The 13,843-nt window shown below is 45.9% G+C and overlaps 1 protein-coding gene across 1 annotated transcript in view; it reads left to right on the top strand.

The window, feature by feature from the left end:
- The first annotated feature begins 265 nt into the window (after nucleotides 1–265).
- Nucleotides 266–13,843, top strand: part of LOC147885667 (LRR repeats and ubiquitin-like domain-containing protein At2g30105) — a 37,300-nt gene continuing 23,722 nt past the window's right edge. Inside the window, exons 1-3 of the mRNA XM_087396418.1 lie at nucleotides 266–446; nucleotides 810–997; nucleotides 10,107–10,201. Of these exons, the coding sequence (XP_087252544.1) occupies nucleotides 826–997; nucleotides 10,107–10,201 (267 nt within the window). The 5' untranslated portion in view covers nucleotides 266–446; nucleotides 810–825. The remainder of the gene's footprint in view (nucleotides 447–809; nucleotides 998–10,106; nucleotides 10,202–13,843) is intronic.

Here is a 13,843-nt window from a genome sequence, read left to right as displayed (position 1 = left end):
CTACCAGATTTTAACTAAAACTAACCCAAACTAACCGGCCCACAATTAAATTCAACTAGCACAAAACACATAATTCTAACTAAACTAACCACCAACCACAAGAAAATTCAACTAGCATAAAAGAGACAATTCTAACTAAACTACCTAATCCACAATTAACTAGACTTCAATTAAATTCAACTTGTATGCAATCACAATTCTCACCCAAGGCTAATGATGAAACCACCTCCCATCATTGGTTGGTGGGACGTTCTGGACAGAAAGTCCTTGGAATGTGGAAGACTTTCCTATGAAGAAAGTCCACCCCAGGTCCATTCTCATATACATGAGGATGAAGTGAGGACCGTTGGACAACTATGTGAGTTCTCCATTAGGAGGCACTTCAGTGTGTATTAGAGAGAGAGATAGAGAGATTGCAAAGGTTTGAAGGCAATCCCTGAAGTCTCATAGCACATGTGGAGATTGAAATCCGCATTTCTATTGGATACCTTTTGCTGCTTCATTTCTATTGGATACCTTGCTCCTGCAGACTTTTGCTTCACCTCCTGGGCACAGGAGCTAATTATTTAAATGATTCTGAAAAATTGTAAGATCCAATCCCGGTGAGATCTCCATGTGTTACTGAGGTCAGATATGCCGACCTGAGAAGCAACATTCTTCATTTCTATTGACACCTTGCCTGACCGCTTGCATCAGTCAGGCATCCGATTGCCTTCCTTGCCTCAACTTTGCCAAAAGTGCCGGAACTTTCCCGAGAGTGAGAGAGGAGGAGGTTGAAGACTTCAAAGGAGACAGCTGACAAGGAAGAGCAGAGAGGCCGAAGCTATGGCAACCCCTGAGGACTCACAGCCCCCTGAGTTTATCACAATTCAATGCAAATTTGGCAAGGATACGCTGCCCATATCCATTTCCCCACACGCCACTCTTGAAGATCTCAAGGAGAAGCTGCAGCACGCCACTAACGTGCTTCCTCGTGGACAGAAGCTCATTTCTAAGGGTCAGCATTTCCTCTCCCATTCTATCGTCTACGACAATACCACACTAATCGATGCCAGCAACAGTAGATTGTAGATTTCTCGCATTAGCTTTTATTTATTTCCTTCTTCTGCCTTTTCTCAGAGATGTCTTGATTTCCTGCCTTTTGTGTGGTTAAGTTACGAACCCTTTTTCGGCATTTCTTGCCTTTAGTCATTATGTTAATGAGAACGAGTTTACATCATCCTTGGGGTCCCAAGGGCGTACGTGCACTATCTATACGTTTTCCGTATGGATATATGTATAACCAAAAACTATTCCTTATCAAACCTTGGAGCATTTAAATATCATTCCTGAGATTCCTTTATCTTCCTTCCTCTCTCTCTCTCTCTCTCTCTCTCTCTCTCTCTCTCTCTCTCTCCTACCTCACTCCTTCAGCTCTCCTTCCTTCTCCCCCTTTCTCTCTCCCCCTTTCGCTCATTTTATCCCTCTCTCTAGATCTGCCACTACCCCTTTTCTATAGAGATGGGGATACTTGAGTTCCACCACTAGGTATTGTCTTCTACTAGGGTTAGGTGTCATTTCTTGGCTTAGTAGGTAGCAACCCACGGTTGCTCTTTCATCTACAAAGGCAGAGTACAGAGCAGCCTGCATAGTGGAGATCTACTGTGACAACCAGAGTTGCATTGTGAGTGACGGGAAGATCACTGACCCACCAGTGAGCCCACACTTGAGAAGGATATCAGGGCAGTTTATCTGCAGGCAGGGGAGGGTAGGCTGAGCTGCATCAGAGCAGTTCTCAGCAGATTATGGTTGTAGTCTGCAACCTCTGCACTGCACCCCGCTGCATAGAGCTGCACTAGTGACTGGGGCAGCAGCAAAAGAGACGGGTGTGCCTAAACTGCCCTGCACCCCGCTGCATAGAGCTGCAACTAGTGCGCCTCCAAGGTGGTCTGCATATAGGTCCAAAGGACTGACTCTCTACTGTGACCTGAGCTGTACAGGCCCCCACAACCTGTGTGGCACCCAGGTGCAGCCTGCAAGCAGCCAGATCTGGCCCAGGGTTGGCTGGATCCTCCACAAGACCCTGGCACAGGCACAAGCCAAGGTACACAGCCAACCCTACCTAATCTATCCTCACATGGGGGGGGCATACCTACAACAAAGGCCCTCACTCCTACTCTACACATGATACATCAGGAGATGCTAAACTCTAACACCCCCTTTGAGCTCCTGGATGTAGCATCACCTCTAGGAGGCCATGTGTGCTGCTGGAGCATCTGAAGGAATCCATCGTGTGAACCACCGTCGCTAAAGACTGCTACGTGTACAGTCAGAGGAAGCCCCCTTTTGGCATGATCACTGGAAACCTGAACCACCTGCTCCCAGGCTATAGGGGCAAGGTAAACTCCTCTTGTCCGGTCCTGTACTGATATCATACTTGCTATCCTGCATGGTCACTGCATGGTCACTGCATCACTAAGCTATATAGCCCTCTCCGAGGTCCAATTTGTTAGATTGACACCAAATCAATGAACCACTGTGCTCCAGAAACAACGGGGTACCCAACTGCTCACTAGGATAAAAAAACTGCGGTGTCTGGAATCCTACACTGGCAATCATCTGACCCATCCGGATTTCCAGCAGCTCATCATACAATAGCTGTAGCAGAACAACAGGAAACCCCCTCTGGGTATGCCAGGTCATAACATCCAAACAAATACAAACTGGTATGCATATGGCCACTTGAGTGAGCTGGAAAATACTCCTATGGCTCTAGGTCCTGCCTCTACACCACTACACCGTATGGGAGGTACCGCTACCACACACAAGCAAGCAATCCTCCATCTGGCACCAGAATGCCTGCCAGCAGCGTGTCCTGCCATGTGCTGTTAGAAAGCAGTATAAAGGCCACCATTGAGTTGACGGTAGAAACGAAAAGAACTAAAATTTATCAACATTGAGGGTGACAAGGAACCAAAGGGTCCTTCTTTGAAGCGTCACCAATGGCACATGAGATCAAGGGGAAGTGGTTCTCAACAAGGGGATCAAGCGGGGCTGATCAACGTCTTTCATCCCCTCCTCATGATACCTCACTCCCTCCTCATCATGAGAGGGTTCCAAGTCCTCTCCTCCTTTGCCTCACATCACTCCTCTCCCTCCTTCGCCTCCTTATTGTGAGAGGATTCTGACACTCTCAAGGAGGGCGGTCCTCCTCTTTCAGCCAATGCAGATTTGATGCTTATTGATGACGCCTCAGGTTTCTTCTCATAGCTAGAGCCACAGTCTCGGCCTCACAATTTAGAGGGTCACCCTCCCACCAATGATCGTGCTAAAGAAGTTGAGCTTGAATTGATTTATCAAAAGGCAACGGGGACTACGATTGGCTATGCAAAGGCGGTAGCCTCATTCAACACACTGAGCACTAATTGCTCAAAGACTCAGATTCCTGGGCAATAGCCCTTCAAAAGGAAAGAGGCTTAGGCGAATGTAATGAAGGGGGGGAAATGGGCTAATTAGAGGCCCTTTAGAGGGATTTTAGGTGGGACATGTGGAGGGGCTATATAAGTCTCCGTCCACTCATTGTACACCTTTTTGTTGGATCCTAAGAAGTCTTCATCGATGCAGGACCACATCAACAAGCTACAGCCCTGCTAGAGACATTGAGTTGATAGGGAATAGCTCATGCCGTGAGTTGAAGAAGATGACTAGGTCTCCTTACTTGATTTGGATGTTGACAGCTTTTCTGTTGTGATACTTCTGCTGTATTTTTTGGGCTAGAGCATCTAGGTAGGCTCGTTCCCTTTGTTCATTTAGGGCGGAGATATGATATAGTCTCTAGTCTTCACCTCAAGCTCTCCTAGATTGTGCTCCAAGGCCATTGTAATGGCCGAGGTTTTTCTGTCTTGATAGGAATATACAATCTGTACTGTAGACTATGAAGTAGGAGAGAATTCTATGGCCTTCTTGTATGTGAGATTGTAGCCTCGTATAGCCTGCAAGACTTTCCGATCCTAGCTACGAGGGAGGAGAATGTTGGGAATTGTATGATCAAGGGCTTGCTGTAGTAGCAGACAAATGATCGTGTGTGTGTGTGTGTGTGTGATTGTGGGAAGCACACTTAGTGCTATGAGGTGTCTGGACCATGACACAGGTGATGATGTAGTACAAGGTTCCCTCTTGAGGAGGTGCCATTGATTCAGGAGTTATCTCCTTTGATGTAGGAGAGGTGCCTAGGAATGCACTCTTTGGTTCCCACTCCTCTTTCCATGCTGCACTTCTACTCTCCCACTCCCCAACATGTGGTATCAGAGCCACCTTGATCCCCTAAGCCCATTCTAGCTCCAAAATGCCAGCTCATCATCTTCTTCTCCACCCTCCACCTTCTTCCCCATTTTGCATCCTTTTACTTCTAGTCTCCCACTCCCCAACATGTGGTATCAGAGCCCTTGATCCCCTAAGCCCATTCTAGCTCCAAAATGCCAGCTCATCATCTTCTTCTCCACCCTCCACCTTCTTCTCCAAAATGCATCCTTTCTCTCCAAAATTTGCAAAGCTTAGTTCTTCACGTCTATTGCGCCATTTGCCAAGCCCTCTGAGCCGAAGCTTCCATGTCTTGGGGCGAATCTCTGGCCGGGTGGAATTAAGGAATAGCTTGCCTTTGCCGCGCGTGCCGACAAGATAACCGCCCGACGACTTTTGACAAAATTGTGCCTCCACAGACAGAATTTGGACCTGCCCTTCAAGCACAAGTTAGGCAATGCTGTGAGCTTGCTCCTGATGAAATCTGAGCTCAAATGCTTGCTGGAGTGAGGAGAAATCACACAAAGACCAGTCGGTAATAGCGCACTTCTCCCAGACGAAATAGTGCATAATTTCATCAATGCTCTCTGCTGGATTTTCTTTGGTATACAAGCTTTACTTTTGCACAGAAAGCCCTCTCTTTTCCAGTTGTGTGAGTTTTGCCCTCCAAGTTGATCTAGTACTCTGCAAATCAATTTGGCAATCTTTGACATTTGATGACAGAATTCAGTTCATGTTAGTGTTGAGGATGATTTTCTATTAGTAACACTTTCAGTTAGTAATGCTTTTTTAGAATGCCTAGCTCTTGTTCCTCTTCCAATGCTTCATATGTGAAAGCAAAGAAGAAGAAACAATAACCTAGATATGTCAATAGGAAGGTGGACAAAACTTGTGAAGGAAAAGTCACATAAACCATACAATTATTTTGATGCAAAAAGATTAGGATTTTCTAATTTTATGGCTTGCAATATGCATTTGTATGGTTGAGACTCATAGCCATTTGTAAGAGAGCAGACACTGCCTAAATATAAAGGTAAGACCCTCTCATGGCCACCTTTAAGATAGACAAGTTCAATGGCCAAGGCTTTCACACTTGGCAAATGAAAATCAAATTCTGCTTATGAAGGAGAATTTGTGGGATTTGGTCAAGCCAGGGAATCAATCATTACAAGAAGGTGAATCCACCATAATCAAAGGTAAAGGGAAGGCAAGTGACTCTACTTCAGCTACACCAGGAGATGCTAAGAGGCTAGAGAAAGCTTATGCAATTATTGCCTTAGGTTTGGGAGATGATTATGTGCATCATATTTCAGATTTGGAATCCCCTCCTGAGGCCTGGCATAAGTTAGATGTGTTATTTGGTGCTAGCTCTCATACTTCTAAGTTGAATTTGAAAATTAAGTTCTTTGAACTTAAGATGGATATGGAGACACTTGTGCATCTCATGTTAATACTATGAGGAGTCTTATGACAAAATTGGCTTCAATCAAGTATCCAGTCATTGAAGATGATGCAATGGCTGTGCTCTTGAAGAGTATGCCTTAGGATTTTGACTATGTTGTGACTACTTAGAAGAATTTTTCCCAACCAACACTAGAGGGCATCATCAATGCTCTACACGAAGAAGAGAGAAAGAAGACTTCAAGGAAGGTTTAAGATCAAACTCAAGCACTTATAGTGAAGTTTTCAAAAAGCACGTATAAAGCATGCAAACAATTACTCTGAGAAGTTTTGCAATGAAAAGAAGAAAGGCATGGCAAATCTGGTTAAAGAAAGAACTCCATCAGCAAATGCAGTAACAAACTTTGTGGTAGAAGAAAATAAAGATTTTATCCTTGAAGGTTCAATATCTTTGAGCTTTTATCATCACTTGGTCATTTTTGCAATTTTGAGGTTCTCTGCAAGAATGTTATGTGTTTTGTCCTTATAGTCTTTGTAAATCACCTCTGGTCACCATATGATGTAGGCCATGTGATATGTGTTTGCCTCCAATACCTCTTGCAGACATAAGAAACTAGTTCCTCACAAAGATTAATCCTTGTACATGCAAGAGCGAGAACCATTTGGGGGGGTCTATCCCATTTTGTAAACCTTGACCCTTGGGCATCTTTGCTGGCATGAGATCCTAGCCATAGATTTCTCCCCTACCACCATGAGATGGTCTGTGAAACTATGTGACTAGATGTATCCTTGACATAGTATGAGGCAAACCCTTGAGGAGGGGTATGTTGGGAATTGTGTGATCAAGGCTTGCTCTAGTAGCAGTCATATGATCATGTGTGTGTGTGTGTGATTGTGTGAAGCACACTTAGTGCTATGAGGTGTTTGGACCATGACACAGGTGAGGATGTAGTACAAGGTTCCCTCTCGAGGAGGTGTCACTGATTTAGGAGTTATCTCCTTTGATGTAGGAGAAAAAGAAAGAAATATCAACGTCCACGGGAGACCTCGCGGGCCTATGGGACAAAGTGCACAGAAAAGAGAACTCATGCAAGCGTCAGTGGATTGAAGCAAAGGGTACGCTAGGACCCTTGCTGAGTACTACTGAGTACTAGTCTATGCTAACATAATCATAATCATAATTATAATCATATCAATCAATCTATCCAGGCGCTGGGACGAAACCAAAGCTTGGTACAGTGATGGCTTTCTAGTGGGCTGCAAAAATATCTCGTATCTGCGTCTATCGAGCTGTCTCGTGCTGCAGTGGTAGGCGCGGTCTCCTCGCTCTCTGGACTCTCTGGGCTATGTCTAGAGTGATCCCTCGTCTCTGTCGGTCTCCCCTGAGGAAAGCTGTGATAGGTCGGACCTCAATAGAGTGTACTCCAATAGAGTGTACTCTGGGAGCTCTCTGTCGCACATGTGGCCTCTGCGCCCCTCTCGGTGGTACTGTGCTTGCTGCTCATCCAGACTGCTCTCATATTGGCTAGCTCCTCTTCCTCCACTCCACTGTGCCTGGGGGTTGACTCAAATGTATAGAAGTCTGTGACGTGCTATTGTGCCCGGTCACCCTCTATGTCCTGTAGTGGTTTGACCATCCCCTGCTGCTCTCTGATCTGTTGTAGAAGCGTGTCCCTATGTCGCCGCATCTCCATCAGATAAAGCCCGATACAGACCTAGTCATGGAAATGGATCAGTCGTGACAAAGGACTCCCTCTAGGTAGAGACAGTGGTAGCGTCCCTGAATTCATAGTAGGCTAGGCAAACACAAAGAAAATGCTCCTTTGTCTCAACCGCCCCAAGTGTACATAGCGTGCAGATCCGCTGCTCTCTAGGTATACCCGCTACTCTCCCTGCCTCAATCCTGAGCTGATGGGATGAAACCCGCATCTGACCAATGGCAATCCTCAGTGCATGAGATACTCCTCTATCCTCGAGATACTTGGGTCTGATAATGAATCCCTCCTCTGATACTCTCAAGAAGTGGTCGTGATAAAATCGGGTCTTGGTAGGAAGCTCTTGGTCCCACTCCCAAGTTCGGGAAGTGTGAAGCTGGAGGAGGTCTAACCGTATGATACGGTTGATCTCATCTCGCGGGATCAACTCAGGAGGTGCATCTATGCTGTATTGAAAAGGGGGAAGCTTGTCCATCTGGATACCATGCCTGGCAAGCCATGTAGATATGCGTGCATACCACGTGTCTGCCTCGCTCTTTGCGAGTTGTCTGGACGACTCCAGGGCCAACCTCGGAAGTCTCCAATGGGGTAAGTCCCAGACTCTGTGGATGAAAGTCACTGTCTGAAAGATGGCATCAACTTGGAGAGGTGTCATGGCGAACTCTGCTTGTACTATCTCATGTGGAACATAGGGCTTACATCAGATCATCCTGGATCCCATCGTCACCGGTAGCCGCTCGAAGCTCCTCCAGTCTATCCTTGGAAGATCGCACCCCCAGAAAGGTGCTGCATGCATGACAGTCGGCCACACTAGTATGTTGAAAAGCCAGCCCTTCGTCGGTGGATCTTGGAAGTGCGTTGGAAACACTGCCGTTCTAGTCTAGCCAAAGCACTACGCCCTCATGTGAGTCGTGCCTGGGCTGCACGTTTCATATTGAAGATGAGTCCTGTGAAGACTGCTCCCAAATATGTGTATGACTGCACTATCTCCACTGGTTCACCACGATAGGTGAAAGTAAGTCGGTTAGTCACTGCTCGTGAGGTGTTGAAGATCATAACCTTAGTTTTCCCAAGGTTGACCGTTAGATCTCTCTCTTTGCAAAACACCTCTAATGCCTCCAGATCTCTCTGCAGCCCCTTCGTTGAAGAGGATATAAGGACTATATCATCGGCATATAAAAAAATATGTATGAGGAGATCCCCTAATAATGAGCCCTCGCCACCTAGGCGATCTATGAAATATGTGATCTCATCAATGTAGAGTCCAAAGAGAATTGGTGAGAGAGGGCAGCCCTGCTTCACCGCAATGGTGCTCTCGACCCAATCTGATAGACCGCCTGGGGCATGGACCCTGCCTTTGACTAACTCATATAAGCTCATCACACCCCAAATCAGCGTCTTTGGGATTTGCATCTCCTGTAGTCTCCTGATCATGCGGGATCGTGGAACAGTGTCGAAGGCTTTTCGAAAGTCTACGAAGCATGTGTAGACTCTCTGATGTTTGGACCTCGCCTCCTCAATGATAGCCCTCAGAGTGAAGATGTGGTCTAGAGTAGAGTGCTGCCTTCTGAATCCTGCCTGCCCTAGTGCTTGCTGCCCTCGTGCCTTTGTATGACTGCTGATCTCTCTCTCTAGTACCGATCCATAGATCTTGGCTAGTGTGTGGCCAATCATGAGGGTGCGATAGTTTCCGGTGTCCATGAGATCTCCTGCTTTGTGTATCGGTACGATAGTAGTGGTGCTCCATGCTGGTGAGAAGCCGTGACAAACTGCAAGGTTAAACATATGTGCAAGGATCCGGTTCTAGGACCTCTTGCCCATGTGCGAAGTGCTCTGTCCGAAGGCCTTAGTGATCCTGTGCTTTCCGGTTGTGGAGTCGGCTAAGTGCAGCCCGCACATTCTGTGTAGTGAATAGATGACAAGTAGTGGGCCTGGGCATAGAGGACATGTCTGCCGGTGTTTGCCTCGGGACATCACATAAGGAGCATGCATAAATGTGCCACACGCCCGGATCCGTGATGGGGATGGGTGGCTTCCCCTCCGAAAGGAATCCCCACCCTGACCGTCATAGTTCCCCCTCTTCCTTCTCCCCTTCTCCCTTATCACCTCTATCAGCTCTTTCTCGAATAATCACTTTGCCATCCCTGTAGGCAGCCCATTTCCCTGCTTCCCTTGCTGCGATTACCCATGTCATGCCTTCCCTTTTATGCTCCTTCTATGATTTAGGCCACCCTCTCTTTCTTTTTATAAAATGAGAGGCTTCCCTCTCAAATCAATGGAATGCACTCTTTGGTTCCCACTCCCTCTTTCCATGATGCACTTCTACTCTCCCACTCCCCAACAGAGAATCTATGTAAACCTTTTCATGCGTTGCCTTTAGTTTGGTAAAATGTAAATGTGTAATCCTGAAAAGTTTGTTAAGTGAATAAAGCAAATTCCTTGGAGAAATTCAAGCATACAGATTTTCAGCCAGTCTAGTGTATATATATATAGAGAGAGAGAGAGAGAGAGAGAGAGAGAGAGAGAGAGATGGTGATGATGATTCAAATGAAATAATAATATAAGGTGATCAAAAGGATTACATGGAGTGTTTTAAAGTTTTTATTCTTTTAACTAATGTCACGATGCGGACTGCTTGAGGACTTAGAAAATCGTTTGCTTCATAGATTATCAGAGGTTCATGCTTAAAACATACATTGAATTGTTTTACAGGTAAAGTGTTGGATAGGAACATATCTTTGAAGGATGCAGGCTTAGCAGATGGTTCCAAAGTCATGATAGTTGCTTCTCAAGGTGTACATCAAGGGGTAAAGAGATGACGTACACTTTAATGTGTTGGAATGTGCTTTTTTGGGGGGTTTTGATAGAACTTTCTCCTCCTTCCTATGCAAAGGATAGTTTTCATGCTTTAAGTGTAGTTTCATGCAATGTACCCGACTGATCTGAAACAGCTAGCACATCGAAGCAATGAACTAGAAATAAAATGGAGAAAGTAACCATCCATAAAAGATACTTAGATTAAGTCTGTAAAGGTGTTAGCTCCTCCTCCTTAAGATACACCATCAGCAGGATAAAGGTTAGCACATAGGTGGAAGAAAATGGGAAGAGAGCCAAGGGACTAGCTAAGTTTTGTATAAAGAACCTCTCATGAGTCAATGCCTTGTGATTTGGTTCTCATGTGTGTTGTTCTGATCTGGTTGTCATAAAGAACCTGGTAGCATTGCCTTTGTAGCTGTAATAAGATTTCCATTGTTGCCAGTGGTGCCAAATTTGCAAGTGTATACCAAAGCTTTATGCTCTCATAAGTTGCTGCCGTGGTTGCTCTACACTGTGCTGCTATAGAAGCTACTGTAGCCTGCTCTTTACTGCCCAAAGAGACTATGGCTGCGCCAACTTGCAGTACATCTTCTCGTCCCTACATCTCCTGCTCAATCTGAGTCAAAAGATCCCACAAGTTTGATATTCTATTTTATCACGATGTAGGCGCATATGCATTGTACTTGTCACATACTTAATATACTTTTTGCAGCTTTCCAATAGACAATTGCAACAAAGAATTATTCTAATACCAAGATCTAGGTGCTTGTTTGAGCCCATAAAGAGACTTGATTAGCTTGCATACTTTGTTCACCACCCCCAAATATTTTTGCTAGGTCTACCAACAGCCCTTTTTTATCTCCATGATGGCATCATACTTAGCCTGCATAGCATCCAACCATTCCAGTATGTTTCCGATTCATGTTTTTGGCTTCTCTTAGGGCTTTGTCCACATTAACCACCACATCCCCCCCCCTCTTTTTGCTTGACGTGGTTACTCTGTCATGACTGTTCTCTATCATCTCCTCCAATTGAGAGTTTACGCTCTTCAAATGCCCCCCAGTATAGCTGTTGGAGGTCAGCATCTCCTGATGTACCATGGTTAGGTTAGGTCATGAGTGAGGGCCTTTGTAGTGGGTGTGCCCGCCCCCCCTGTGAGGTGAGCATAGTGTAGAGTAGATCTGCCTATGTGGAGGTTAGCCTAGTGTAGAGTAGGGCAAAGGGCAGATCTGCCTATTTGGAGGTACTGTCAGTCCGGGCCAGTGAGGCACAGTTCAGCCCATGGCTCGGGGCCTGATGGGGCATGTTGGTAGGCTGCCTATATGCTGTGCTGCATGCGGATGTTCGAGGAGGGGTTGCGTGGCTGTTCTAGGCCCATACGGGCCTGCTTGCTGCCGTGTGGCAGCCCCTTTGGAGCCGCACTTGGTAGGCCAGGTTGAGGGGCTGTTTGGCCACCCCTTGGTTGTAGGACCTGACCTGTTTGGTCGGGTTCCTAGGGCAGCACACCACGGCCAAATGCAGGGGAGGGGAGGACCCACCTGCTGGTCGGCCCCCTACTAGCTGTTCAGTCGGCCTTATAGGCAGGCCCCTTATATGGCTGTGTCCTTCATATGGTAGACATGGCGGCCCATCTAGGGTAGGAGTTGGCCCACCTAGAGCATGCCAATCGGCCCATATAGGGCAACTGGTCGGCCTGTATAGGCAGCCGACTGGGGGTGAAGTGTCATGAGGACGTGAATTTCATATTGTAATGTGAAATCTAAATGTGCATGCATGTAGCCTGCTTGAAGGTAAGGCCTTGGGATGCCAGTGCACAAAGGTACTTTGGGGGTGCACTAAGTGTGCATGGCCCCACTAGGAATTTAAATGGTCGAAACAAAGGGGGCCCTTGGCATTAAATGCCCTTAGAGCTCTTGAAAGGTGCAAAAGTCATAAATGGGCCTTATATGCCCAACATTGGGCCTTGGTACCCTTCATGGGAGCAAAGGGGGAAAAAAGCCCTGAATCGGCCCAATGGAGCACATGGGAAATTGCCACGTGGCAATTTCCCAACTTGGTATGGAGCACATGAGAAGCATTTGGGAGCTGGACGACAAAAGGAGGGATCCCGTTCGATTATGTACGGCGCTTTTATGGCAGCATACGACAGTGTACAGTGGGGGAAGTACGGACTGCAAATGGACCATCGTATATGGACTGCTATTGACGCCTGTGTACGGCTTATTGTGTTCGTGTGATAGTACGGGCTGTGCACGGAGGGCCTACGGGCTGTGTACGACTGAGTACAGCAGGATATAGACAATTGGGTATGAAGACATACAATATCAATCTTCCTCATATGTTGGGTTTGGGTGCTCTAGGATTTATACTAGTTCATCTTGATGCCCAAGGAAATATCCATGCACTCATATCATCTCCATCTATATGTAATTTTCCTATGTCAACATGTGCACCAATTGTAGAAATGGATAGATGGATTATACTACCAAGATATATCATTACATTAATGATATCTCTATTCTTCACCATTAATAGCACCCTCATGCATTCATAACCTCAATGATAAAAAAATGGGAAAAACAATAAGAAATGTCAAAGACAAAATTATGAGGGATGCATAATTCTGCATTTTTGACACTGGAAATGAGCTTAGAATGCCCCAAAGACAAAATTATGAGGGATGCATAATTCTGCATTTTTTACACTAGAAATGAGCTTAGAACGCCTCAAAACCCTAGGAACAACTATAAACATGGATACTTTCGGATGACTTTTCTATATGTCGTTTGCCTGGAAAACGGCCTCTTAGGGCTCCAAATTTTTTAGCTCGTGTAACCGGAAAAGGGCCTTTGTGGGCCCGGATTTCATTTGCGTTGGGGCCCACAGATGCCCTTTTTTGGGTGGACAATATGTAAAAAAGTCGTAGGAAAGTATCAATGTTTATGGTCATTCCTAGGATTTCGGGGCGTTCAGAGCTCATTTCCGGTGTCAAAAATGCAGAATTTTAGATGCCTCAAAATTTTTAGTTTTTATATAGGGATTTAAGTCTGTAAGTCTCTTTTATCTCATGACTATTTCAACTCTTCTATCATAATATTCGTTTATATGGAGTAATAATCATGTGTGTGTGTGTGTTTTCGCGTGCAGTAAGATCTCCAAATGAAAACTGATCTTTCTCTGATGGAAGGCATCACCAAAGAATGAACCTTCATCTACCAAATGCAGGCCCAATGGTAGAGGTTCTGAATTCCCTGCCACTAAGGAATTCTGATGCACCCAAAAGAGCATCTACAGCATCCCATACTACTGCAGACCACCTATCCATGTGTTAGTATTTGGGTCATCTATAATGTAGACCTTGGTAGGATCTGAATGTTCAAGTTAAGGTCTACTGAGATCTCTCTTGCTACCCTCAGCCCGCCATCTCCTACTACCCCCTCAGCCCGCCATCTCCTGCTACCCTCTGCACCCCGCCTTGCATCGCGGCGCCCGCCTGTTTGCTTTAGGCCAGGCCTGCTGGTTGCCATAGCCAGTGCCTTCGCCTGTTCACCTGCCATAACCATTGCCATAGCTCGAGCGCCTCCAAGAACTAAACAAGAATTGGCAAGATCTTGCAAGAACGACAGAAAGAA

The sequence above is a fragment of the Dipteris shenzhenensis genome, chromosome 25 (genome assembly GCF_047967505.1).
Source record: "Dipteris shenzhenensis isolate YYH24624 ecotype China chromosome 25, Dip_SZ_1.0, whole genome shotgun sequence".
Taxonomy (NCBI): domain Eukaryota; kingdom Viridiplantae; phylum Streptophyta; class Polypodiopsida; order Gleicheniales; family Dipteridaceae; genus Dipteris; species Dipteris shenzhenensis.
This window is presented reverse-complemented; position numbering and strand designations above follow the sequence as displayed.